We start from the raw sequence: 23656 nt of genomic DNA, 5'->3' as shown, positions 1-23656 counted from the left end.
CCAGTAAAGACAAATACATACACTTGACCTCGATTAAAAAATAAAAATCCTTAATGATAAGCCAGTATTAAGCTAAGAGATAGAAAGTCATAATTATGACTTTTTCTCCCAGCCCATTGATATGTTGTTCAAACGTTCATTTACTTATATAGATGGTTTCAACAATAAAGGAAAATAATTAAACAAATACAGTTATAAGAAGTGCACTGAACTCTAAACATTTCCTCTTCCATTAAAAGGAAAAAAACTAGATACATAATATCCTAATAAAGGTGTTAAAAGAACTGTATACCTCACTTTCCTCATTTTACATGAAGATAAGAAAACTCCTGTCAAGGTGATAAATGATGTTTAACACTATACAGAGTTTCTTAGACAAAGATTTAATAATAACAAAAGCCATATTGTGTTTTATAATTCTGATATAGAAACTGTAGAATATATGTTTCTTTAACATACAAATATATAAGATCTTTTGGGTGCTAGCTTTAGAATGTGATTTCTTTAATCGGTTTAACGTCACAACATTTACAATTTAATGATATAAAATGTACTGATATAAAGTTAAAACATTTAAAGTAGGATAATAAGAAAAGATGATGTGCAGTAGTCTGATTATAGGACCAAACAATACATCCATAAATATACATTTACGAAGGCCAGAATACTGATACTAATCTTTATAAATTAGTTAACAAACTTACAGAAAATACTACAGACAAGTGTTGGAGATTTATGTATGATTAAATCCCTGTCTGTATTTATTTTTCCACTCATTTCAATTTTCACCTTTTGTTTCTTTGATGTTGTCTGTTCTTTTCCAACTCATACTCAATGGTCTCTGTGTGATTACTCAGTTTCTAATCGTAATGGCTTTACTATTATTCGTAAAGATATCAAAAAGGCAGAACAGTATTCAGTATAAAAGTTGTATATGTTTCCAATTAACTGAACTTTTCATGAATAACATTATTTCACAAGGCAAGGTTTGGTATTATTTAGGCTACTGCTATAGTTTTTTGTTTTTGTCTTTCTGAACACTCAATATCTTAATCTTTATCTAAATAGAAGAATACAAAGACAATGATGATTAAGAAAGTACGGGGATGTTAATGAAATAATAGACGTATAAATTAACTGTATCTTAAAGCAAAAATAAATTGATGAGCACAGACCTTAAAATTTGAGCTTGTATAAAACCATTTTAAACGAGATATTTCACTTTTACACTATCGCTTTTAAGCTGAAAAGATTGAACTTCCTGTTTAAATCGAATTTGCTCATGTTGCATTCAATTGCACCTCGGACGGTCCAGTTTCCTCACTTCCTCTCAACGCGTTCCACCGACTACGGTGTGTTCACGAGCTTTACGTAGTAATATAAAAACAACATGGACGCTACATTGATATACGTCGTATAACCGTGTAACCCATAAGTAGTAGGTCACTTAATATCCGGAGAAACTAGCGGTTACCACCGAGTTGATGTTCCGGCTTTAGGGACTGTTTGAGTACATTTTCTACGGTCTAATTCTCATTTCTTCGATTGTTTCTCGTCACGTGAACGCAGAGGGATTCTACTGCTTGATGTGAGCTAGCCACATCCCACCTTGGAGATCAACAGCCCGCACTGTTGTAGCCTTTAATATTAAGAGTTTATGATTTAAAGAACAAGCTTTGGTCAGTGTAGCTGTCTATAAGTTACAGTTCGGTCACTGTTTATCACTGACTGAGGTTCTTTTACATCTGGAGCTAGCTAACGGCAGCGTTAGCACAGCCGCAGGTATGGCGGAGGTTCCCGGGACATCGAGTGAGACGATAACGGAGACCGTTCAGACCGGCACGCCGCCGCCGCCCCAGCAGGTAACCCGTGATGAAGAGGGGCAGCCCGTGGTGATGACTATACTGGTTGGATAACGAGTAGTAACAGATATGCTGAGTAATATTAAACCAGTAAGGCCTTTCTGCTGGAACACAGTGTTCATGTTATCGCACCGACGGTGTTAGAATGTGATGGTCAGATAAATGAAGCTCCATCAGGTCTGATGTGTTATTAAACACGACCCTTCATGAGCAGAGCTCGTTTGGACGCAACATTTACAGTGGCGTGTCCAGTTGGGTGGCCAAGGGTGGCATGGCTCCCCTCGACAGCTGGTTGGCCACCCCAGGTGCCAGCTCCAAATCTCAGGCTATGATTGACTAGTTGCCTTTGTAAGGCGGGACAAAGTGTTTGGGCGCTGGTTTGACCTAGTGGTCAAATCGTGCACCTCAAGTGCAGGAGCTGTAGTCCTCAAGCAGGCAGCACAGGTTCAAATCCAGTCTACAGCCCCTTTCCTGCACGACACTCCCCAGTCTGTCTCCTTGGGTCCTGCTGTATCTACTGTCCTCTCCAATAAAGGCATTTAAAACTCCCAAATACAACTTATAAACATTAACTTCTTGGACTTCCCTACAGCCATAGATTGTAAGAAAAGATGGACAACATGACAACTCCCCAAAAATGAAGTCAACCCTCTCCATGTTAGCAGATGAGACATGCTATAAAATCCAAACACAGGTCAAATAAATGTTTGTCTAACATGGTTTCTGTCATTATAGTTTTTTCTTGTCATGCTGATTTATGTCTGTTCATTTTTCTGACTATTTCAGTTTGAATTAGTTGAATGCCATAAAAAGGGCTTTATTGATTGATGATTGACAGCTCTGTTGACCAATAAGGCTCCTGCAGCGCTGTGTGTGCTAGATTATCAGAGGAGAGGAGTCTGCTTGAAACCCACACAAGAATCTCTTCTGCTGTGGACTGGACCCACCTGAGCGACTGATAACGCTTTAGCAACAAGGTAGATGTGGGTTTGGTTGGAGGAAGTGGCAGGACTTCAATGATGCAGCTCAACCAGTTGGATTCTGCTGGGCGTGTATTTGCTCCAAAAGATGTCACCAGCTCAATATGTTTCTGTTTGGGGCTGAATAATTCCCCTGTGGGACAAACTGATTTGTTTTCACAGGGAGTGAAAAAATGTGCATAGTGGAAGTCCATTTGATAATATTGATTTCGAAAAAGTGCATGTTTATTAGTCACATTTTTCCAGGTGTATTTCACCCTAATGCCCCTGGGAAGATCTGCCTTGTCTCCATGATTATCTCACAGCAGTGTCTCTGTCCCATGTCTCTCAGGAGGGACGCAGCCTGACCATCAAACTGAGGAAGAGGAAGACGGAGAAGAAGGTGGAGTGGTCAAGTGACACTGTTGACAACGAACACCTTGGGAGAAGATCCTCAAAGTGTGAGTTCATCTCTGTCGGGTGAAATCATGATGTGTGTCTTGTCTGAAATCTGCCTCTAAGTAATGTTTTGGGTATTGCACATGTGTATGGTCCTTTAACCCACACTGAACTCCACGCTGCTTCTCCTTTAAACATCATGGGGATTGTGTGGTCAGACTTAAACTGACATTTGGAGCTGTAATAAGTCACCATGTCTTCCACTACTTCAAAGTAAACAATCATGATCATGGCATGAAATAATTTTAAACATTCAGACTGAATCTATCTCAACACATCCTGCAGTCAGTAAAACTCTGCTGTAAGTGAAGATCCTCTGCAGATAAAAGCCGGTATTTCTTCACTCTGATGTTTACATGTACCTACAAATTAGGGATGCACATTTCCAGCCAAAATACTATTCAATAATCATTAGCATCTATTTGATGATTATTCGCTTAATCACCCCCAACACACACACACACACACACACGCACACACACACACACACACACACACACACACACACACACACACACACACACACACACATCTGTCTAGTAGCAGGCACTGACAGCGTCTGTCTCGATCTTTGTCTCTGTGTTTCTGTGATGCGGCGTGGAGTGTATGTTTACATTTAATAGCCTTGTTCAGTCTCTGGAAATACATGTAATATTCAAAGTAACTATTTGATTTTTAATAAGTGAATGAATATTCGAAAATCTTTGCCCATCCCTACTACAAATGTAATCAGACCAGCTGTGTGACATGCACAAAACAGATGTTATTCCCACTCCATGCCCCTCCTCTCCTCTGGTCTGAGCACAAATATCATTTTTCATTTGATCATCTCTCTGTCCTGAAGATGGATGCGTAGTTGTTGCTGTTATTTTTGCTCTTATTGAAGCAACAGCTTGATTTAAACCATGTCTTATTCCAACTGAGTGCAGAGAGGAGGAGAGGAGCCCATGTAAGCTTTTGTTGTACCACTAACATTACTGATGCCGCTCCTCCAAAGACACTCTGCTCTATGTATTATGGACTTTATGACAAGTCGGTGTTGCATACCTTCCATCTAATTGTCAAATTCCAAAGTCTCCGATCCGTCACGGCACTGGATCTGATAGGTTTCTATTCTAGTCAATGTGTTAACTTCCACTGGATCCGCCCTGTTGTGTTCCGGCTGCGTCTCTGATCCAGCATGCCTGAGCCCTCTGGATCAGATACTATTGTCGCCGGATGCCGGAGCACAACACATCAATCTCAACGGAGCAGATCGAGCGGGACAGGAAGTCAGGCACCAAAACAAAATGTAAAAATCTGGTTAATTTTCAGAATAAAACACTCTGTGTTATCACCAGATCGTATTTCACTTAACTACAACAGCAAACCGTCATGATGAGCGGAGCCAGGCCTGGAGTCAACAGGTCAGAGGTTTTCAGAGGACCAGAAAGACAACATGGATGAGCAGAGGAGGAGGAGAATCCTTGATTCAGTAATTACTGCGGGAAAACCTTGGTCTCATGACTCCAGCTGTCTGGCGGTCCTCCTCTGTGCTACGTTCCAAAAACACAATCAGTGAGTGTTGACAGACAAGAGAGCACGGAGCTGGACCGCAGCGGATCGGAAATGGACCAGACATGGATCTGGTGGAAGTCCTGTGTAAGTGTTGTATTATGTTGACTTCTATCAGTGCTTCGACTGAAAACAAACTCTCTGCTGTTGCCCAGTTTGACTCTGTAGCTGGAAGACAGAGACACCATTTACACGGGACAGTTTTGATTTTGATGATTTTAAAAGGTTTAAACTACCACTCTGCACCTGATGGACATTTCATCCGGTTTGGGGCCTGTTTGTTCAGGTACTCAGGTGTTTATATGGAGCACTTATGTTCTGTTTGGGTTTTAAACGGAATAATCTGAATATTATGCTCCATATAAACACAGCTAGTGGTTTGTGTGCAAGCTAATCCTGCACAAGATTTCATGGCAAAGATCGGGGATGTAATGATGCAACCAGCTCACAATAACATTCACAATGCTGGGCGCAGGATGCCATTCTGTTGCTGATTTTGAGAAACGTCTTAAAGGGAAGAGACTGAAGTCATTTAAAGGAGAGAATTCAGAAGTTTTCAGATCAAGTAAATTTAAAATGTATATTATGCCAGAATAACAACATACGAGCAACTCAAATAATGTGGAAACTCAAAATCTGCATGCATAGGAACAAAGGCACGTGGGGGTGCTGTAATTGATAAATGTTTCTACAGACTGAATAAAGTAACTGAGACATACATGACTTGTGTCAGCCTGCTCACTGAGGGGTTCAAACTGAGTCAATATTGATGCAGAGGTCTAAAGATGTGGATCCGGTTCACATTAAATGGTCTGCAAAAATGTCAATGAACTTCGGTAACATCTCAAATGTTTTTGTAGTCATTCATCATCGTTTGAGTCGGTCATTGTCTGTACTCGTGTTCACAGAGTCTGTGCAAATTGAAATAATAAACCTCTCATGCACGACTCTGTCTCATCAAATCCAGAAGCATGGACTATTTTTAGCACACGCTCCATTTACTTTCTATTCTGAACACCAGGAGTCTTTGAAGAAGGTGTCTGCCTGGGTTTGAGATCTCAGGGATCATTACTAACCCTGAGTGTTGACTTGAAGGCTTCTGTATTTATCCCACTGTTTTTAACAATAGGATGAGTTTTTAACCCTGAGTGTTGTCTTGCAGGCTGATGTATTTTGAGGATGAGTTTTTATCCCTGAGTGTTGTCTGGCAAGCTGCTGTATTTTGAGGATGAGTTTTTAACCCTGAGTGTTGTCTGGCAGGCTGCTGTATTTTGAGGATGAGTTTTAACCCTGAATGTTGTCTTGCAGGCTGCTGTATGAGGATGTTTTTAACACAGAGTGTTTTCTTGCAGGTTGCTGTATTTTGAGGAAGAGTTTTTGACCCTGTGTGTTGTCTTGCAGGCTGCTGTATGAGGATTTTTTAACACAGAGTGTTTCCTTGCAGGTTGCTGTATTTTGAGGAAGAGTTTTTGACCCTGTGTGTTGTCTTGGAGGCTGCTGTATGAGGAGATTTTTTAACACTGAGTGTTTTCTTGCAGGCTGCTGTATCTATGAGAAGCCCCGACAGTTTGGAGAGTCGTCCTCTGAGAGCGAGGGAGAGGATGATGACGAAGGCTGCGGCAGTGCTCACTGCATCCTTGGTCACGGCAGGAGAGACCACGGACAGAGGGGGGGCCGGGGGGCCACAGGGCCCCCCAACTCTGGAGGGGCTCACACACACTAATGAGGCTGACAGAGGGGGGGTGAGGGGTTTGTCACACATCATTCAAACTGCACTCTGTCTTTAGTTTAGCTCCATCAGTGGTGGTAGGGGGGGGGGGGCAGCCCGTATGCTTCGTTCAGTGACCAGTTAAAAAGTCAGAAAGTCCAACTGCTGCTCTGAAACAACCTGAGTCATTCAGTTAACAGCAGAGAGCATGCTCAGTGTCTAACCAGCTAAAAGATCACGTGTAACATGAGTGAAGACGACACGCTCAGGTTAAAAATTCTTCACAGTCTACTGAAGGAGAAGAGCTGTGATTAATACAGACTTTCTGCATGTTTTAGTTCTGTCATCACACATACCACAAATCCTTCCAAAAAGTTAAAAAGGAATCATCAGCTTTCCTAATTTTAGGACTTTGGTCGTAAATGCAGTTTGTGTCAAGCCTAAGTCTCATTTTGGTGCCCAGATATGTATATTAGTAACATGTACCACTTTAGGTAGAGGAGTTCACATTTACTTATTTTACTGACCAACATTAATATATGGATGTAAAACACAAATTAAAAGAGTGCCACATCTTCATGTTATTCTCAAGTGTGGTATTAATGTAGATGTTAGTTATGAAATAAACAGACTTCAAACATGTCATGACATTTTCAGGTCACCTGCTTGTGACCTGTCAATCCTGGCTAGTCCCGCCTTAACTCTTCCCCTGCTTCCTGGTCTCTGGGACTCTAAATTGGACCATAATTTACTAAATGAGAGATTGCGAACATAAACTCATTTGGATAGTGTTTACTGGGGGAATAAATCAGCTGAGAAGGAGGACAATTTTCTCATGGACTGCTTTACAATCAGACAAACAGGGCCGTCCTCTTCTGGAAATTAAAATGATGCAGGTTTGAGGCACTACAGGAGAATATGTTTGCTTCTTATAGACAGTCTGTGCTTATGAAGGAGCTGAGACATGCAGAAACAGCAGGTAGATGCTGATACATTTTCATTAAATTAGATTATTTCAAACCTTTTCCCCTCCCAGCAGCTGAATACTGGTTGATATTGTTTCAAACATAATCAGAGGTTAAACATAATTGCTGACAGTTTCACAGGAAGCAGTCAGCTGCCCCTGTAACAGTCTGGAGCTCTGTGGTAAATGTTGATCAGCAGTAATGTAAAGTGATTGGTCATAAATGAGTTAAAAGCATCCTGAGTGCAGAGCTTAGAGACTCCATCAGTGTAACCCAAACAGACTCCTTGTTGTGCAGCGTGTTTGACTTTCTGACTGTGAAGCGTCTGAGCAGCTCACAGAGAGAAACATGAGACAATGACAGTGTTTTTATGACTTTATTTATTCTCTGGTCTTAAATCTGCTGATTCTTGATGTGCAGTCTTAGTGAGACAGACGATCTCACTTTAAGTAATATAACTGATTTAATTAAGCAGACACATGATTGACTTTGTTCTCTGACTGACAGAAGGATGCTGTTTTTTGTAGTTTACATTTGCTTGGTTGATTTTTATCTGAAAGTTTCCTCTGGACAATCCTGCACATCTTTCAGTGTTTTTAATGAGAGACATCAGAGCGGAGGAGAGAGAAGCTCCACAAAGGATGAATAAGGACAGTTCTTATTTTAATTTTTGCAACATTTCACTTAAATAATAACAGTTAGATTCTCTGACAATTGTGTGAAGATGCAGCTTTAAGTATCAGACTGTACATAGAGTGTGTAACAGGATCACGCTAACATGGCGGACAGGACAGGTCGGGTGAGATGAGGTGAAGGTGAAGGTGCATGCCTGCAGTGACTCACCTGTCGCAGCCTCCACCCTCCTCCTCAACCTGAGACATGTCTCACAGCAGTGTGTGTAACTCAGCTCATTATCCAACACTTTGTGTATTATTATCTACACACATTGTTACATATGTACATCGTTCTTGTAATGCACCTTTCTGTATATACTGTTGAACATAATGAGAGCAGATTTAACGTGAAATAAAGTTTTCAACTGTGATTAAACTGACTTTGACATGTGTGGTGTGTATTGACTCAGGCCACGCCAGAACAAACCCTGCTCTCTGCCGCCCCCTACTGGAAGAACACTCAGCCTGAAGCCAAAAGTCTGGGTGTTTAGGACAAGAGAAACCTCCACTTTCAACTTTCACTTACAGTCCTGTTTTTACTATCCATAACCCCAAAGTCTGATCTGGTTCGTTTTATTATTTATATGGAAAAGGTACATTTTAATTTCTGTATGTTTGTGATATGTTAAGTGAAATATTTGAAGCCTTTCTTGGTATAATTGTGATGATTTTGGCTTATCCCTGACAAAAATCTCAAATCAGTATCAGATTGTCTCAGATTATTAGAACAGTTCCTAAAATCAATCAAAAAAAGGATAAAAAAAAACAGACATGTTTTTTGTATATTCATTTATACTCTCAGTTCTTGGTTGGGGCTCTTTGACGATGACTCACTTGAAGATGACTCACTGCATCAGTGTGACAGGGTGAGGAGGTGATCAGCAGGTAGCTCTACCTAAAGTATCTCAAAATAGTATGGAACATAGAGCCTTCAGTTATAGGGTATCTCTCCTTTGGAATCATCTACCAGCCAGGGTCCAGGAGGCAGACACCCTCTCTACTTTTAAGTTTGGGCTTTCAACTTTCTTTTTTGATAAAGCTTAGTTATGGCTGGTTTAGGTTTGGATCTACTCTTATTTATGCTGCTATAGACTTAGACTGCAGGGGAAGTTGACACACTGGTGGCAGCAACATGCTGTGGGGATGCTTTTCTTCAGCAGGAACAGGGAAGCTGTCAGAGTTGATAGGAAGATGGATGGAGCTAAATACAGGGCCATCCTGGAAGAAAACCAGTTAGAGGCTCCAAAAGACTTGAGACTGGGGCGGAGGTTCCCCTTCCAGCAGGACAACAAACCTACACATATAGCCAGAGCTACAATGGAAAGGTTTAGATAAAAGCATATTCATGTGTTTGAATGGCCCAGTCAAAAATGGCAAAAATGTTGGCTCTAGATGTGCAAAGGTGGGAGAGACAAACTCCAAAACACTTGCAGCTCTAACTGAAGCGAAAGGTGGTTCAACAAAGTATTGACTCAGGGGGGTGAATACATATGCACGCCACACTTTTCAGATTTTTATTTGTAAAAAATCTTTAACAACATGTATCATTTTCCTTCCACTTCATAATTCTGCGCTACTTTGTGTTTGTCTATGACAAAATGTGTAAATGTTCAAGGGGTCGAATACTTTTGCAAGGCACTTTAGATCTTCCTTAGCTCCCTTGTGTTGTAGGTGGCTGATGTAGGTGGCCTGCTGCTGACGACATGCCAGACTCCATTGGCTATGGACGTACCAGACTCCATCTGTTACAACTGCTAACATCCGTCTCACCACTATCATCTCTCTCTCTCTACATCTCCCTGTAGCCCTCTTTCCAATACCAATACAGTCTCAGCAGATAGCTGTCTAACATGAATCTGGTTCTGCTCGAGGTTTCTGCCTGTTGAAGGAAGTTTGTCCTTGCCGCTGTAACTTGCTAAATACTGCACGTGGTGGATTAAGATGAGATCAGACTGAGTCCTGTCTGTAAGATTGAACTGGATCTTATCCTGTCTTGGTGTTGGGTTTTTGTTAATAATAGAACAAAGAGTACGGTCTAGACCTGCTTTGTTTGTAAGGCTTCTTGAGATAACATTTGTTGTGATTTGGCGCTATATAAATAAAGATTGATTGATTGATTGATTGAAGCGCTTCGATAGTGGTCTTCAGCTGGTTTGTATTTTTGGGTCGGTGTTTCTCTTGACAGATTTCCCACAGAGTCTCTACAGGGCTCAGGTCAGGTGAGCTGGCCGATTAAGCACAGTGATGTCATTGTCAGTAAACCATATGGTGGTAGTTTTGGCGCTGAGGGCAGGTGCTAAGTCCTGATTGAAAAGGAAATCAGCATCTCCATAAAGCTTGTCAGCAGATGAAGCATGAAGTGCTCTGAAATCTCCTGGTAGCCGCTGTGTTGACTTTGGACACACTGGACCAACACCAGCAGATGGCATGGCACCCCAAACCATCATTGACTGTAGAAACTTCCCACTGGACATCAAACACCTTGGATTCTGTTCTACTGAGCAACAGTGTTTTGGTATTTTTCTCTTTAGCCTTGGTAAAACTCTTCTGATGTTGTCTCTGGTTCAGGAGTGTCTCTGATGCTCTTGATGCTCTGACACCAGCTTCAGTCCACTCCTTATGAAGCTCTCCAAAGGTCTTGAACTGAGTCATTTATTGAAGAATATGCACCCATGTATTCATGACTGAGCTTGTACATTTTGAAAATTCAACAAAGTTTAGAGATACTTTTTGAAACTAGTTTGAATACTTTGAATACTGAAGGATTTTTAAAACAAGAACTCCAGTATTTTAACTCCAGGAATAATCTGACTGAGCTACTTTCCCTTGTATGAAATAATGTTTGACCTAGAGGATCTGACCCTGGGAATCATGTTTTGTACTTTGTTCATCACTGAATTTAGCTAACTGTGAGTTAACATTGCTACACCAGGAGATAAATGTATGGTCAAACAAGCAAAGCATCATGTGGTGAGCCAGCTAGTAAATATAATTACAGCAGTGTTTGATGTAACATTCAGAGGCTCTCTCCAATATAGCGTGGATAAGTAGGTTCATGCTTGTTTGTTCTTTTAGCACTCACCCTTTCTTGTTTTTTTAATATATTGACTTTCCCCATCCATCTGATGTCTGTCCCCACCCACACCTGTCCCCGCCCACACCTGTCCCTGCCCCATTCATCATCCCCCAGGCAATGTTGGATCTCTGCAGGGTCAGTCTCCTGCCGTGTGTGTGCTCCTCTGTAGTAAAACACACCGATGCACCGACCGGATATTTCACCAGACAAACACATGTGTGCAGGTCTACTATTTACAACTGACAGCATCCACGTGGGTCTGAGAACAAGTGAGTGATTGTTATTTCTAAACTTTATTATTATTTCACTTTGGTACGTTTTTATTTTTTACTTTTACGACTTCCAATACTTCTACTACTTCTGCTACCACAATTACTTCTACTCCCTATGCTATTTATACTATTTCCACAACTTCTACCACTTCTACAACTTCTACTTCCACTACTTCTGCTACTTCACATGTTTAAGACCCTCCTTCTGATACTGCTCTTGGTAATTTTTAGGCCTTTTACAAGTTTCACTTTGTTCAGCGTTGATTGAGTCTTCTTACTTTCAGCAGGGCATATAAATATTTCAGCAGGTTAACACAATTTTCTCTTTCCCTTCACATTTCCACATGTTCAGCTGTGTTTCACAGCTTTCAGCCTTCAGCTTCAGTATTTCAACGCATTTGCTGTAAGGAAATGCAACTTTTCTAGTTATCATTCTTATTCATTTATTTTATTTCTGTAGGCAATTTGTTACTTGTTTTTCCTTGTTTGAATGGGATTTAAAGTTTTAAATTCTCATGTTAACATGTGAGAGGAGTGAGCTGTAGGAAACACAGGAGAACTACAGACCCGTGCGCTCATATTAAAGAAACATGACATTGTGATATCCTGATTTTCTCTGATTTAATCAGCAGTTTCATTTTAATGGTAGGAGGGGCACTGTTGGCCTAATGGTCTAAGCACCCCACATACAGAGACCATAGTCCTCGTTGCAGAGGTTGCCGGTTCGACTCATATTCAAAGAAGTAATGAGGGCAGGAGAGTCCTCCTGATGGAGTCTTGACACTGTTGGTGGTGGTGGTTTTGGAGGCATTCAGGATGAGTGAAGTGTTTTGAAGTGTCACACAAATAAAGCATGGCAACAGCAGAAAAATTAATGAATTGAGGTTGTGGCAATATCTGGTTGGTTTAGCACTTGAGTAAACATCCACTGTCAACTGATCAACGATGCAGAAAGGGAGGTAGAGAGAGAGAGAAATGGAGGGAGTCATCTAAACCAATAATGACATGATGATTGATTGAATATGGAGCAATCACTCTGCTTGGGTTTAATTCAATGTAAACATACTCTCACCTCAGGTAACAGCTAACTAACCTCCCCCTGGTCTTTGTGCAGCTACGCAAGGCAGAAACTTAAGCATCAGGGGCATCAGGCTCAGTACTAGTATCCTAGCAATCCTCCTGAAACTACAGTCATACAGCCAAACAAAGCTCCACCAACTTTCCTCTGATGGCTTGGAGAGGCATAAAGATGGATTAACTGTAAGCTATTTCATCACAATTAAAAGAAGTAAATGCTTGAACAATTTCACTGTGTTTACTGAATATATTGATAAATGAGTTTCACTTTTTAAAATTGAACTACTGAAATAATTTAACTATTTTTATTGAAATGCACCTTGGACCTGTTGTCACCTTTCCATTAGTCAGTACTTCATTATGGCAGTTTCTTTTAAGGTCTTTGTTTGTTGATTATTTTTGCATATTTGGCAGATTGTCTGTAGTTTGTCCACGGCTTGTAGGATCTTGCTATGGATTTTTTTCTACTCTAGTGTTAGTGTGTCATGTTAGTAGTATGGTCAGTATTTCCAATATGGCGACCATCATTCTATCTGCCCACAGGAATAGCAGGCACTGAATACTGTTGTTTCTATTGTCAAACAAGTTAAACTTTGGGGGTACCGTTAAACTCTCTACTTTATGATCATCATGTGGTCAGGTGACCGACGGCAGCTTTTAGAGAAACTGTGTCTGTGTCATCTTATATTAATAATGATAGAGTAAATAGAAACATTAGGAAAAACAGTAGATCTTCTTATTCTGTGTTGTGAGTTTGTATGAAAACAATGGACATGAAAATAACCTGCAGATGAGTCTCTAATGGAATCATAAAGTCCAATTTGAATTGATTTATGGCCCCTCCTTTGATGTCTTACTCTACATGTGGAGATATTTCATGATAGATTTCCACTATCTGTGTCTCCTGCCTCAGGTTGTTGTTGGGTGTTGGTGCACTTGTGTGTGTGATGATGATGCCTAGCTCCCGCTTCATCCTCTTTTTCCTCATTCTGCTGGGAGCTGGATCTCTGCCAATGCTGCGCCACCTGAGTGACTTCAGCGACAACCCCCAGAAGCTGATTCCAGGTCAGTGATGTCATCAAGCGGCAACCTCTGGTCTTAAAATGTGAAGCCCATGCACAAGTGCTAAAAACTGGAGTCCATGGAGCGTCCGCTTGGGGCTGGCTGCAGAAACACAGGAAACCACATAGACACCCATTCAACGAAGACGATCTTTGCAGCAATAATAAACATGTTTACAGCCTGGTTCAAATAACGGTCTAGGTCTGAATAGCTCATTTCTCTATCGGCACACACTGTATGAGTATTTTCAAATATATTAAATTTACGATTCTTGCCAAAATAAGGACATGGCTGACTTGATTGACAGGTGGGCATCCTGTAGCTGTTAGTGAAAAGGCTAAAGGCCCGCCTCTTTACCTCACACTGGCTTGGGCACAGTTAGGTTGTGTTCAACATTTCCAATATGGCACCCGCCAACGATAGGCTTCAAAACAGAGCTTCAGGAACAGATAGGACACGTCACGGATAGTACGTCCATTTATAATGCATTCTACGAGTAGTACTAGTTCTTGTGTGTATAGTTTTTTGTCATTTCCTGTGAGTTGTGGCCACCATGACTGTCATCTTCAGATTCAGGTAAACCCAGCAACAATATTCCTCTTGTTCCCATTTTTGAAGTGTCCCAGGTTGAGGCTTCTTCATCATGTTTGAACAGATTGTCACTGCTCTGTGCTGGCTGACAGTTGTGTGGGCACTATCACTACAACATAGGCTAACAAGTAAGGCCATAGAGAAGTTCTCCCCTCATCCGGATGGTGATTTTCTTAGTTATGTCAAAGTTAAGAGTGTTATCTTGAGTGCTTACAGGCTTGTACCTGGGGCGTATACACAAACAATGCTAGTTATGAGCAAAGTCACTGACTTTAGCTCTCTACAGAATTTGATGTTGGAGGCATTTCAAAACTTTGTCCCAGAGGTAGCTAGGGTGTACCCAAACGGACAGAAGTTCACCAGTTTACATGAAGCTTCTGTCCTGGCAGAAGAGTTTGCCATGACACAAGAACACATCACTGTGGGTAAGAGTAAAACCTCTACACTCAAGCCTCTATGTCTGAAGTCAGATAGGAAGTGTTTCTACTGCCATAAGTGCAGACATCTGCTGGTCCGACAAAAGCCAAAGGGGGTGACTGTGAACTACATAGTTTGTTATACTGACTCTCTCACAGGAAATTTGGAAAGGTCGTTACCTGCTGGTGACCTTAAGAACTGTGCTCCAGGTAAGACTGAAGATGTGTCAAAGCCCATGCCTCCTCCTGAGGTGTCTCAGGAGGATCTCGTGGCGAGATTAGAGTTTGTCCTCCACCCCTGCCATACTAAAGAGGCCCAGGAGGCTAAGAAGGAAAAGGTGGCTTCCCTCTGCAAAGTGGCAACCAACTTGGACTGCGCCGGATTTGTGTGTGATGTTGGTTTATCAGTATTTAATATTTGTCAATAGGGCGATGTCTTGTGTTTCTTTTAGAGCTGGTCACATGTTGCATCACATCTGCTCCATCTTCTTACGAGTGGTCAAGCTGAAACACTTGTGTTGTTTCGCTCCTTCCGCACTTTACTTGATGTCTGTCACATTAGTGTGTTACATGTTAGTGTGGCTGGTATGTTTACTTTCACTTGGTGGCAAGTTTAGCAATAAACTTGTGACAAACATTAGCGATACTTCTCAATGATGATTACAAGAGAGTGATATCAAGAACATTAACAGGATGTTTGAAGTTTAAAGAGGATTTCACATTTCTCTCTCCCTGTGTGTGTGTGTGTGTGTGTGTGTGTGTGTGTGTGTGTGTGTGTGTGTGTGTGTGTGTTTGTGTGTGTGTGTGTGTGTGTGTGTGTGTGTGTGTGTGTGTGTAAAGCAGGATGTGTTCGGTTGTTGCGAAATGTGACGTACCCGAAGGTAAATGTCACATCTTTCTACTGCTGTCATTATGAGGTCAGACAGCGGCCAAGTCAAATTGACTGTGTGTGTTTTTGTGCTTCCTGATTGATAAGATAGTTGTTTGTGTGCTGCAGGTGGGAGGGCAAAAAAAGGATTACAGAAAGCAATAGATCATATGTGTGAATTTTGTGAGAAATGGAAGTTAAAAATTAATAGTGATAAAACTAAGGTCACAGTTTTTGGTTGTCGGAAAGCGGATGTTAGCAAATTTATGAATGCGATGGAGAAATGTTAGAGATTGTACATTACTTCAAATACCTTGGTGTCACCATGAATTACAACGGGGCAATTAAAAGCGCTGTTACGGAGCCGCATAAGCAAGCTTCCCACGCAATGTTTTCCATGTTTAGTAAATGCAGAAAGTTTGACCTGCCTGTAGACGCCACATTAGATTTATTTGACAAGCTTGTTATGCCGGTTATGTTGTATGCATGTGAAGTGTGGGGGTTTGAAAATATAGATCTACTGGAGAAGTTATACACCTTAAATTTCTGAAGTATACCTTAAAAGTTAAAATGACAACCTGCAATAACATGGTGTATGGTGAGCTGGGAAGATACCCACTCTGTATTGCAGTTAACAAAATAATTATTGGCTGGGGGAGGTTGATCACAGGTAAAGAAAGTAAGTTAAACCATATTGTGTATAATTATCTGCTTAACCTGCACAACACAGGTGCCTATGCATCACCATGGGTTTTAAAGGTAAAACAGATACTGGATGACTGTGGCCTTTCTTACCTCTGGATCACACAGCAGTGTAACATTAACTGGCTTAGACAAACTGTTGAACAGAGGCTTAAAGATCAGTTTCTGGTGAACTGGATAAAATGACATCATCTGATTTATATGTACAATTTAAACGAAATGTAAAACTAGAAAAATATTTGTTATTTGAAAACCAGAAGTATAACCAGGCTATCTGTAATTTTAGAACGAATAACACTAGGATCCCTAAGGTCACTGGAAGGTATAAAGGCCTGGATAGTGTTGGAGGACCTCTCTGAATGCCTGGTCCTCGCGTGTTCGTTTGATGAAGAAAATAGGAGGAGGTATTGAAGTTTAAAAAATCAGCTTTATTCTAAACACCAGTAGAAATTGCAAAGTGTACAGAGCTCTGGGTCTGACTATCGTGTCCCTGATCAACAACAGTGCTGTTCAGTTCGCGAAGTCTGAACTAACTACTTTTTCCCTGACCCAGTATTTATTAACACATAGGATGAATTTGAATTGTGCATGATTTGAGGGCGTTGCCTCCCCCTCATTGGCCCGAGGCGCGTCCACGTCATCCTCGTTCTGACTCCCATCATACTCCTCCAGGCCTGAGAAGTTGTCCTGAAACGTGAAAGTTAGCGCACACACATTCCTGTCTACCCTCAAGGATAACGTTCTCTCATCATTCACCAATGCACATCAGCTACGTGTGGTCTGCCACCTGCCCCCCTTAATTTCTGGGATACTGAACCTATGTCTGCTGATGCATGGAATTCTCCCAAGGCCCTGGTTCCTGTTTTTGGCTACATTACGTCTTACTTTAAATATGTCGTTGTGACTACGACCTTCAGGTCCTTCTTGTTGTTATGGTTTTCCGCTATCCAGACATGCAGTCATGGCGTTCTTTGGTTCTCAGTACTTTTCCACTCTCTCAGATGTTCAGGGTGACCGAGGCCTCAATACTGTACAGGTCTCAGTTCTCCGTGGTGCCAAGCTGCATGGTTTCAGTACACGCTATATTTGTATCTAAACACTCGTGATGATTAGTATATTTGGCTATATGAGTAAAATTAATATGATATAATATGATTAAGTAAATGAATGCGATTGAGTAAATAGTGACAATTGTGAGTATATAAGAGTGAGGTGTGGAGTCCCATATCCACAATAGAAAACAGAGGATTTGTAATCTCTGTAATGATAATCATGTGGGTGATGAGTACCATATTTTGTTTGAATGCAGGAACACAAGCATTCTGAATAATAGAGAGAGGTTCCTACTCAGGTATCATTTCCAACGTTCCTCTATGTTTAAATTAATTCTACTTTTGCAATCAGATAAGCAGAAAGTTATCTGTAAATAAGAAGCTTTTCTGAAGAATAACCTTCCTTTGTTTAAGTAAGAGCTGCTGTACTTCAACCATGCCGTGTGCCATCATTATATTGTTTTGTTATTTGTAATTTATGTTCTGCGGCTCCATACCATGTGATCATGGTCTGAGCATCAAATTAAATTGAAAAAAGAAAAATGAAAAAAGGAACATGGAAAGTAAATGTTGCATGATCAAATATGAAAAATGACCGGCATTTGCCACTGAACTACCAGCATATGATGTGGCCGAATTGTTGCATGTTGCTTGTTTGTTTTCGGTCTTGCTGTCCTGTGAGGTAAACTTCTATCATTGTCAGTCTAGTCTGGTGTGTGGTTAAAATATCATCTTCCTCTTAACTCAAAACTCTATCTCTGTGGGGATCCTTTCTGTAATGTTGACAGACTATGAGAATAACAGCCTGAGTCTGTCAGGGACAAAAACAAGAACTGTTAGTTGACCCACTTTGATCCATTAAGGACTATGTTGCTGACATAAACAGCTGCCAATGGAGTCATGTAAACTTCCACTTTGTGTTTCTCCGTAGGTGTAAAGGAGAAACCAGCTATGGAGGGGGGGAACGAGGTAAAGCAAACAGACACTCTCTGTAAACTACTGTACTAAAACACACTGTGAACACAACTGTACTAAAACACACTGTGAACACGACCGTACTAAAACACACTGTGAACACGACTGTACTAAAACACACTGTGAACACAACTGTACTAAAACACATTGTGAACATGACTGTACTAAAACACACTGTGAACACGACTGTACTAAAACACACTCTGTACGCGACTGTACTAAAACACACGTGGCTCAGTCGGTAGAGTCGGTCGTCTATCAATCGGAAGGTTGGCGGTTCGATCCCAGCTCCGGCAGTCACATGCCGAAGTGTCCTTGAGCAAGACGCTGAACCCTGAATTGCTCCCTCTGTTGTTCAGAGGTGTGTGGATATGTACGAATGAGATTAGCTAACACTGATGGTCCCTTACTGTAGCAGTGAGTGAATTTGTATGAATGGGTGAATGTGACGAGTAGTGTAAAAGCGCTTTGAGTGGTCAGAAAGACTAGAAAAGCGCTATATAAGTACAAGTCCATTTACCATTTACACTCTATACACGACTGTACTAAAACACACCTTTCAGAGTGATAAAATAATCCCACCTCTGGTTGACCTATAAATTAGATATCTGTACATGAAGTCTTTGATATTTAGTGGTCTGTAGCCATTTTGCTTGCCTTTTTATTTTTTACATAAGTTGAAGTTATATCACATCTGCCAAGAATGGTGACTTCAGTAAACTGGTAAGATGTCTGTCTCCCCATCCAGCTCTTCATCTGACAGATCTGAGCTCTGTCAGGATGAGAGTTCACAACACAGCTCTGTGCACTAGAGACTGGAGATATGATGGTTCATTTCCACAATCAGACACATAACAAGAGCAAACTGTACAGAGCTGCAGAATTTTGTGGCTGTGTTTGAATTCTGAATATCATCAGTGCAGTTTGTTTTTTTAATCAGATCTTGAGACGGGCAGATAGTGGGGCCAATGAGGCACAATTCATAGAGCAATTAGCTGCCAAAATCTTGTCTTAGCCTCCATTCTGTTTACAACTCTACTGATACAAACTATACAAACTGCATGTACAACAGAACTAATATGCACTCTGAATATGACAATAATAACACGCACTCGTGCATTTTAAATGCTCTGTACACAACTATACTGATGATATATACTGAAAAAATGAAACCAAATTTAACCCCACACCTTGTTCACTTTCATTTCATGAATAAAAATAATATATTTTATTTATGTTGCACTTTTCAAAATACTCAAACTTTACAAAAATCCCATTAAAAAGAGTGATGAAAATATTAAAGAGAACCACATTAAAACAATGGTTAAAAATGGAATTTGGTTAATGAGGGCTTTGATGGTCAGGAGACGGACCTTGAACTGGATGAGTTGTAGAACTGGGAGCCAGTGGAGGTACTGGAGGACAGGGGTCAGGTGGTCATTGGAGCAGGAATGAGTGACCAGGTTAAAAGCAGAGTTCTGGTTGTGCTGGGGTTTATTGAGGACTTTGGATGATGAACCATAACAGAATGCTATTGGAGAAGTTGTTTCTTGATTGCATGAGTGCCCTGACCTTGCAGCAGAGAAGGAGGGTGATGGGTGGAGACGGGCAATGCTTTTGTGGTGGAAGAAGGCAGTTCTGGTGATGTTATTGACATGGTGTTCACAGTTTACACACTGGCACCACCAGGTAACATGGGATCTCTCCTGCTCACTCGTTAGAACAGAACTTTATCCCCTCTCTTCTTCGGTACGTTGGGTCTGCATCTGGAGTTCTTCCTCTGTAAACTCTGGTTCATAGAGAAATCCGCTTATGTCCACTGTAAACGGCATGTCATCGTCGCTGTCAGAATCACTCATTTCTGCACTTTGTAGTTTTTGTTCCTAAAAGTGTCCGCTAAAAATGCTACGTGCTTGTTGATCCAAACAACTGATCGGCGTGTATCCGTGCTCATGCAGCGGAAGAACATCGGTCTGCGAGGTGCATCCAAAAATAGTGCCAAAACAAAGGGGGTTTCTGACGGCAAACTGAATAGCTCCATTTTTTCTACTGGTGCATGCATTTGCACCGTGATGAGTTCCTGGACCATATTTTCTCAACTTTAGCGAAATTACGTGAAATAGGAGGCCCCATCAGCAGAGAAAATAGCCCAGCTTACCTGCCGGTCCTCTGGGAATTTTCTCATCAAAGGGGAAGAGCTCACCGGCACTCATTGTGGCTAACAGGAGCAATAGTGTACTGTAACTCATACGACCCCACTTCAAAAAAACTGAAGTATCACTTTAAGTGGTGACATGTTCCACAACAAGTTTTGACAGAAAGGAGAGATATGAGTTGGGCCAAAAATACTTCATAAGTCAGGGTTATATTTTTAAGGAGGATGGAGGTGACAGCAGCAAGTCTGAGAGCTTAAGGATCTAATCAAAGCATTATCTCGAGAATGACTAAGACAGGATAAAGGAGGGAATTTCTGATGCAGAGCTTCAACTTTAAATAAAGTTACCATGATAAGTTTAACAGAGGAAGCACAGGAAGAAACTTGAACACAAGAGTTCTCGCTTAACGTTTAATACTTACTCCTGCTTTTCCAAATCTCACTGAACTGACATAAAACTGAGACCATGCAAGAATGAAAGTTAAATCTCTGTGTGCAGGACGCATTCAATAACCTACTTCAGCACAGAGACATGTCATGTTAGCTGTTATAAACAAAGAGGTGTTCTAATGATAGGACTCTTGTTTTAGAAGGTGAAGGCTTGAAACATTAAGATCTTTTCATCTAAAAAGTGGGATCATGTTTGTCTCCAAAGTCAGAGTTGAAGAGTCTCTCTTTCCCTGTAGGAGGACATGTTGGACTCCAAACCACCTGTCAACAAACTTCTGGAGATCACAGGCTCCAGGGCTCCTGATGGATGGATGGAGGAAAAGCAGCAACAGGCGATGATTCAGGATATGCGGCACCGTCGTCTGTCCGTTGTCTGCTCTGAATACGAGCCCAACATCTTGAAGAAGGTTCCCTCGAAGAAAGATGTGCATCAGATCTATGGGGTGGACCGGTCCAAGCTGTTGTATTGTGAGGTGCCCAAAGTTGGCTGCTCTAACTGGAAGCGGGTGCTGATGGTCCTGGCAGGCGTAGCCACCTCTGTATTTGACATCCCTCATGTAGTAGTTCATAGGGAAAGCTCAAAGCTGCATCTGGGTAGAAACAAACCAGAGGAAATCACTGAGAAGCTGAGCAACTACACCAAAGTGCTGTTTGTTAGAGAGCCCTTTGAGCGCCTGGTGTCTGCATTTCGGGACAAGTTAGAGAATCCAGAGAAAGCCTTCCACCACAGGTATGGAAGAAACATCATCTCCAGGTACCGCGCCAACGCGTCGCAAACTGCCCTACAAACAGGCGATGGTGTCACCTTCAGGGAGTTTGCGCAATACCTGGTGGACCCAAAGCGTCCAGTGAGGATAAACATCCACTGGCAAGCGGTGAGTAGGCTGTGTCACCCTTGCCTGCTTAACTACAACTTCATCGGCAAGTTTGAGAACGCAAATTACGAGGCCAACTTCCTGCTGCGAAGCATCGGAGCTCCACCAGACGTCAGATACCCAGACTATAAGGACAGGAACCCGCAGGACGAGAGGACGTCCTCCTCAATCATGAAGAAATATTTCTCCCAACTGAATGCCACAGAGAGACAGAGAGTCTATGACTTCTATCGCATGGACTACCTGATGTTTAACTACTCCAAACCCCTTCCAGATCTGCACTGAGAAAGGGGCAGGAAATAATAACTAAGGATTTTTGCCATGCTTTTTGTTCTTTTTCCTGTGTTTTTTCTTTCTGAGGTTGGGCGTGTCTTCCAGGTGCTGGAGCTTCCAGCAGGCACATCTGGTTCTCATCAATTAATCACCTGCTGCAGTATTTAGACCCTCGCTCTTCTCCTCCTCACTGCCAGATGACTCCCGCCTTCATGCGGTACAGTCGGTCCCTATAGTAGCCTAGTTTGTTTAGTGATTTATTGAAAGTGCACTTGTGGTTCTGCGTGACTTACTTTTTTGTTCTTTAAGTGTCTCCAGTCTCCTAGCTCCAGTGCCTCTCCACCCAGCCTCTCACCACCGTAAGCTCCCCTACCAGTCCCACCAGGGCCTTCACCTTGCCTTTCCCTCCTGGGTGGCTTTTTCAGTGGATTTACGTATTTTAGCATCAGAGAGTGGGTGGGACGAGTTAGCGCTTATGGGAGTTTTTACCAAGGGTCTTTCTGAGAAGCTTAAGTTTTGGTAAGCTACCCGGGATGAACCTGGTTCTCTCAATGGTTTAATTTCTTTAGCCATTAAGATTGACAACAGGCTTAGAGAGAGACAAAGGGAGAGAGTTAGAACGGCCTGCAGGTTAGCTCTGCTTCCCAGCCTAGCCTGTCTCCTCTGTTTCCCAGTGCACCTTCTTTAACACCTGAAGACTCTCTGGCTCCCCCTATTGCTCTAGAAGAGCCCATGCAATTGGGCAAAGCCCACCTGACCCCAAGTGAGTGCCATAGGCGTCTGTGCCATAACCTATGTATTGACTGTGGACAGGCTGGTCACCTCCTAGCATCCTGTCCCTCTACACCAAAAGAGGGGGCTCATTAAGGATGGAGAGTGCCCTGGTGAGCCAAACTTCCACAACTTCCAGATCTCAGTCACGTGTCACCTTACCTGCATCTGTCCAGTGGTCAACCCAATTTGTCCCGTTAAAGGTGTTGGTGGATTCAGGAGCTGATTATATTATTGTCGGGCTTTTATATTTGTACAGCACTTTGTTGTGTCTATTTTGATATGTACCATGTAAGTAAAATGTATTATTACTATGATAAAATGTAATAATTTGATTCTGGTATTTATACCTACAACCTTAGGGATGAATATTTAGTTCAACCTGGCTCTCATTATATAGTAGTAGTAGTAGTGTTGTATTCACTCGTCAAACATAACACAATATTTTTTACAGTGCAGACACTTTCAATAAAGCACAAGTAATGTATCAAGTGATGACTGAAAAGGCATAGGCAGAAGCATAATGCTTATTCAAGCCTAGCCTACATTTTCTCAAGTAAAGCTACCAGCTTCCCAAGTGTAAAAACAAAACAAATGGATCTCCACACCGCTACACAGTAACACATGTAGAGAACAATCCATGAGCAATATATAATATGTAAGGCCTTATAGTTTAATATATGTCTAGATTTATACAGAATTGCAATGGACTTGAAATTTTTTCCTTCTGAATTCTGAAAATGTGGACAGAAATACATCATAGGCTTGATTTGGATCATCAACATACACCTCATCCCAATTATGATTTAGGAGATCCATCCTTAAGGCTTCAATTCGCTCTGGTGTTTTTAATCTCACTA

General features: G+C 41.5%; 2 protein-coding genes across 4 annotated transcripts; both read left to right on the top strand.

The window, feature by feature from the left end:
* Nucleotides 1-1327: 1327 nt before the first annotated feature.
* ppp1r11 (protein phosphatase 1, regulatory (inhibitor) subunit 11) lies at nt 1328-8561 on the top strand. Of its 3 annotated transcripts, none has more exons than XM_034705711.1 (4): nt 1328-1352; nt 1756-1862; nt 3174-3282; nt 6373-8561. In XM_034705711.1, exons 2-4 carry the CDS (start codon nt 1785-1787, stop codon nt 6555-6557), a joined length of 372 nt encoding a protein of 123 aa, XP_034561602.1. In that variant the 5' UTR covers nt 1328-1352; nt 1756-1784; the 3' UTR covers nt 6558-8561. The 3 variants fall into 3 exon arrangements, with proteins under 3 accessions (XP_034561602.1, XP_034561600.1, XP_034561601.1); XM_034705710.1 differs by lacking the exon at nt 1328-1352 and adding an exon at nt 1364-1588; XM_034705709.1 differs by having other exon boundaries at nt 1350-1862.
* A 4967-nt stretch (nt 8562-13528) lies between these two features.
* LOC117827654 (carbohydrate sulfotransferase 8-like) lies at nt 13529-23131 on the top strand. Its single transcript, XM_034704285.1, has 3 exons — nt 13529-13671; nt 18229-18266; nt 21114-23131. Exons 1-3 carry the CDS (start codon nt 13554-13556, stop codon nt 22035-22037), a joined length of 1080 nt encoding a protein of 359 aa, XP_034560176.1. The 5' UTR covers nt 13529-13553; the 3' UTR covers nt 22038-23131.
* Nucleotides 23132-23656: the final 525 nt, after the last annotated feature.

This window comes from Notolabrus celidotus, chromosome 16, assembly GCF_009762535.1.
Source record: "Notolabrus celidotus isolate fNotCel1 chromosome 16, fNotCel1.pri, whole genome shotgun sequence".
Taxonomy (NCBI): domain Eukaryota; kingdom Metazoa; phylum Chordata; class Actinopteri; order Labriformes; family Labridae; genus Notolabrus; species Notolabrus celidotus.
Note: the sequence above shows the minus strand (reverse complement) of the source record. Positions and strands in the feature narration are given on the sequence as shown.

Bases quoted from the DNA above. Each gene is read 5' to 3' on its own strand.
- LOC117827654 (XM_034704285.1), top strand. From the start codon at position 13,554: ATGATGATGCCTAGCTCCCGCTTCATCCTCTTTTTCCTCATTCTGCTG. The intron at 13,672-18,228 runs GTCAGTGATGTC...GTTTCTCCGTAG, and splicing joins CCCCCAGAAGCTGATTCCAG to GTGTAAAGGAGAAACCAGCT. The intron at 18,267-21,113 runs GTAAAGCAAACA...CTTTCCCTGTAG, and splicing joins CTATGGAGGGGGGGAACGAG to GAGGACATGTTGGACTCCAA.
- ppp1r11 (XM_034705711.1), top strand. From the start codon at position 1,785: ATGGCGGAGGTTCCCGGGACATCGAGTGAGACGATAACGGAGACCGTT. The intron at 1,863-3,173 runs GTAACCCGTGAT...CATGTCTCTCAG, and splicing joins CGCCGCCGCCGCCCCAGCAG to GAGGGACGCAGCCTGACCAT. The intron at 3,283-6,372 runs GTGAGTTCATCT...GTTTTCTTGCAG, and splicing joins TGGGAGAAGATCCTCAAAGT to GCTGCTGTATCTATGAGAAG.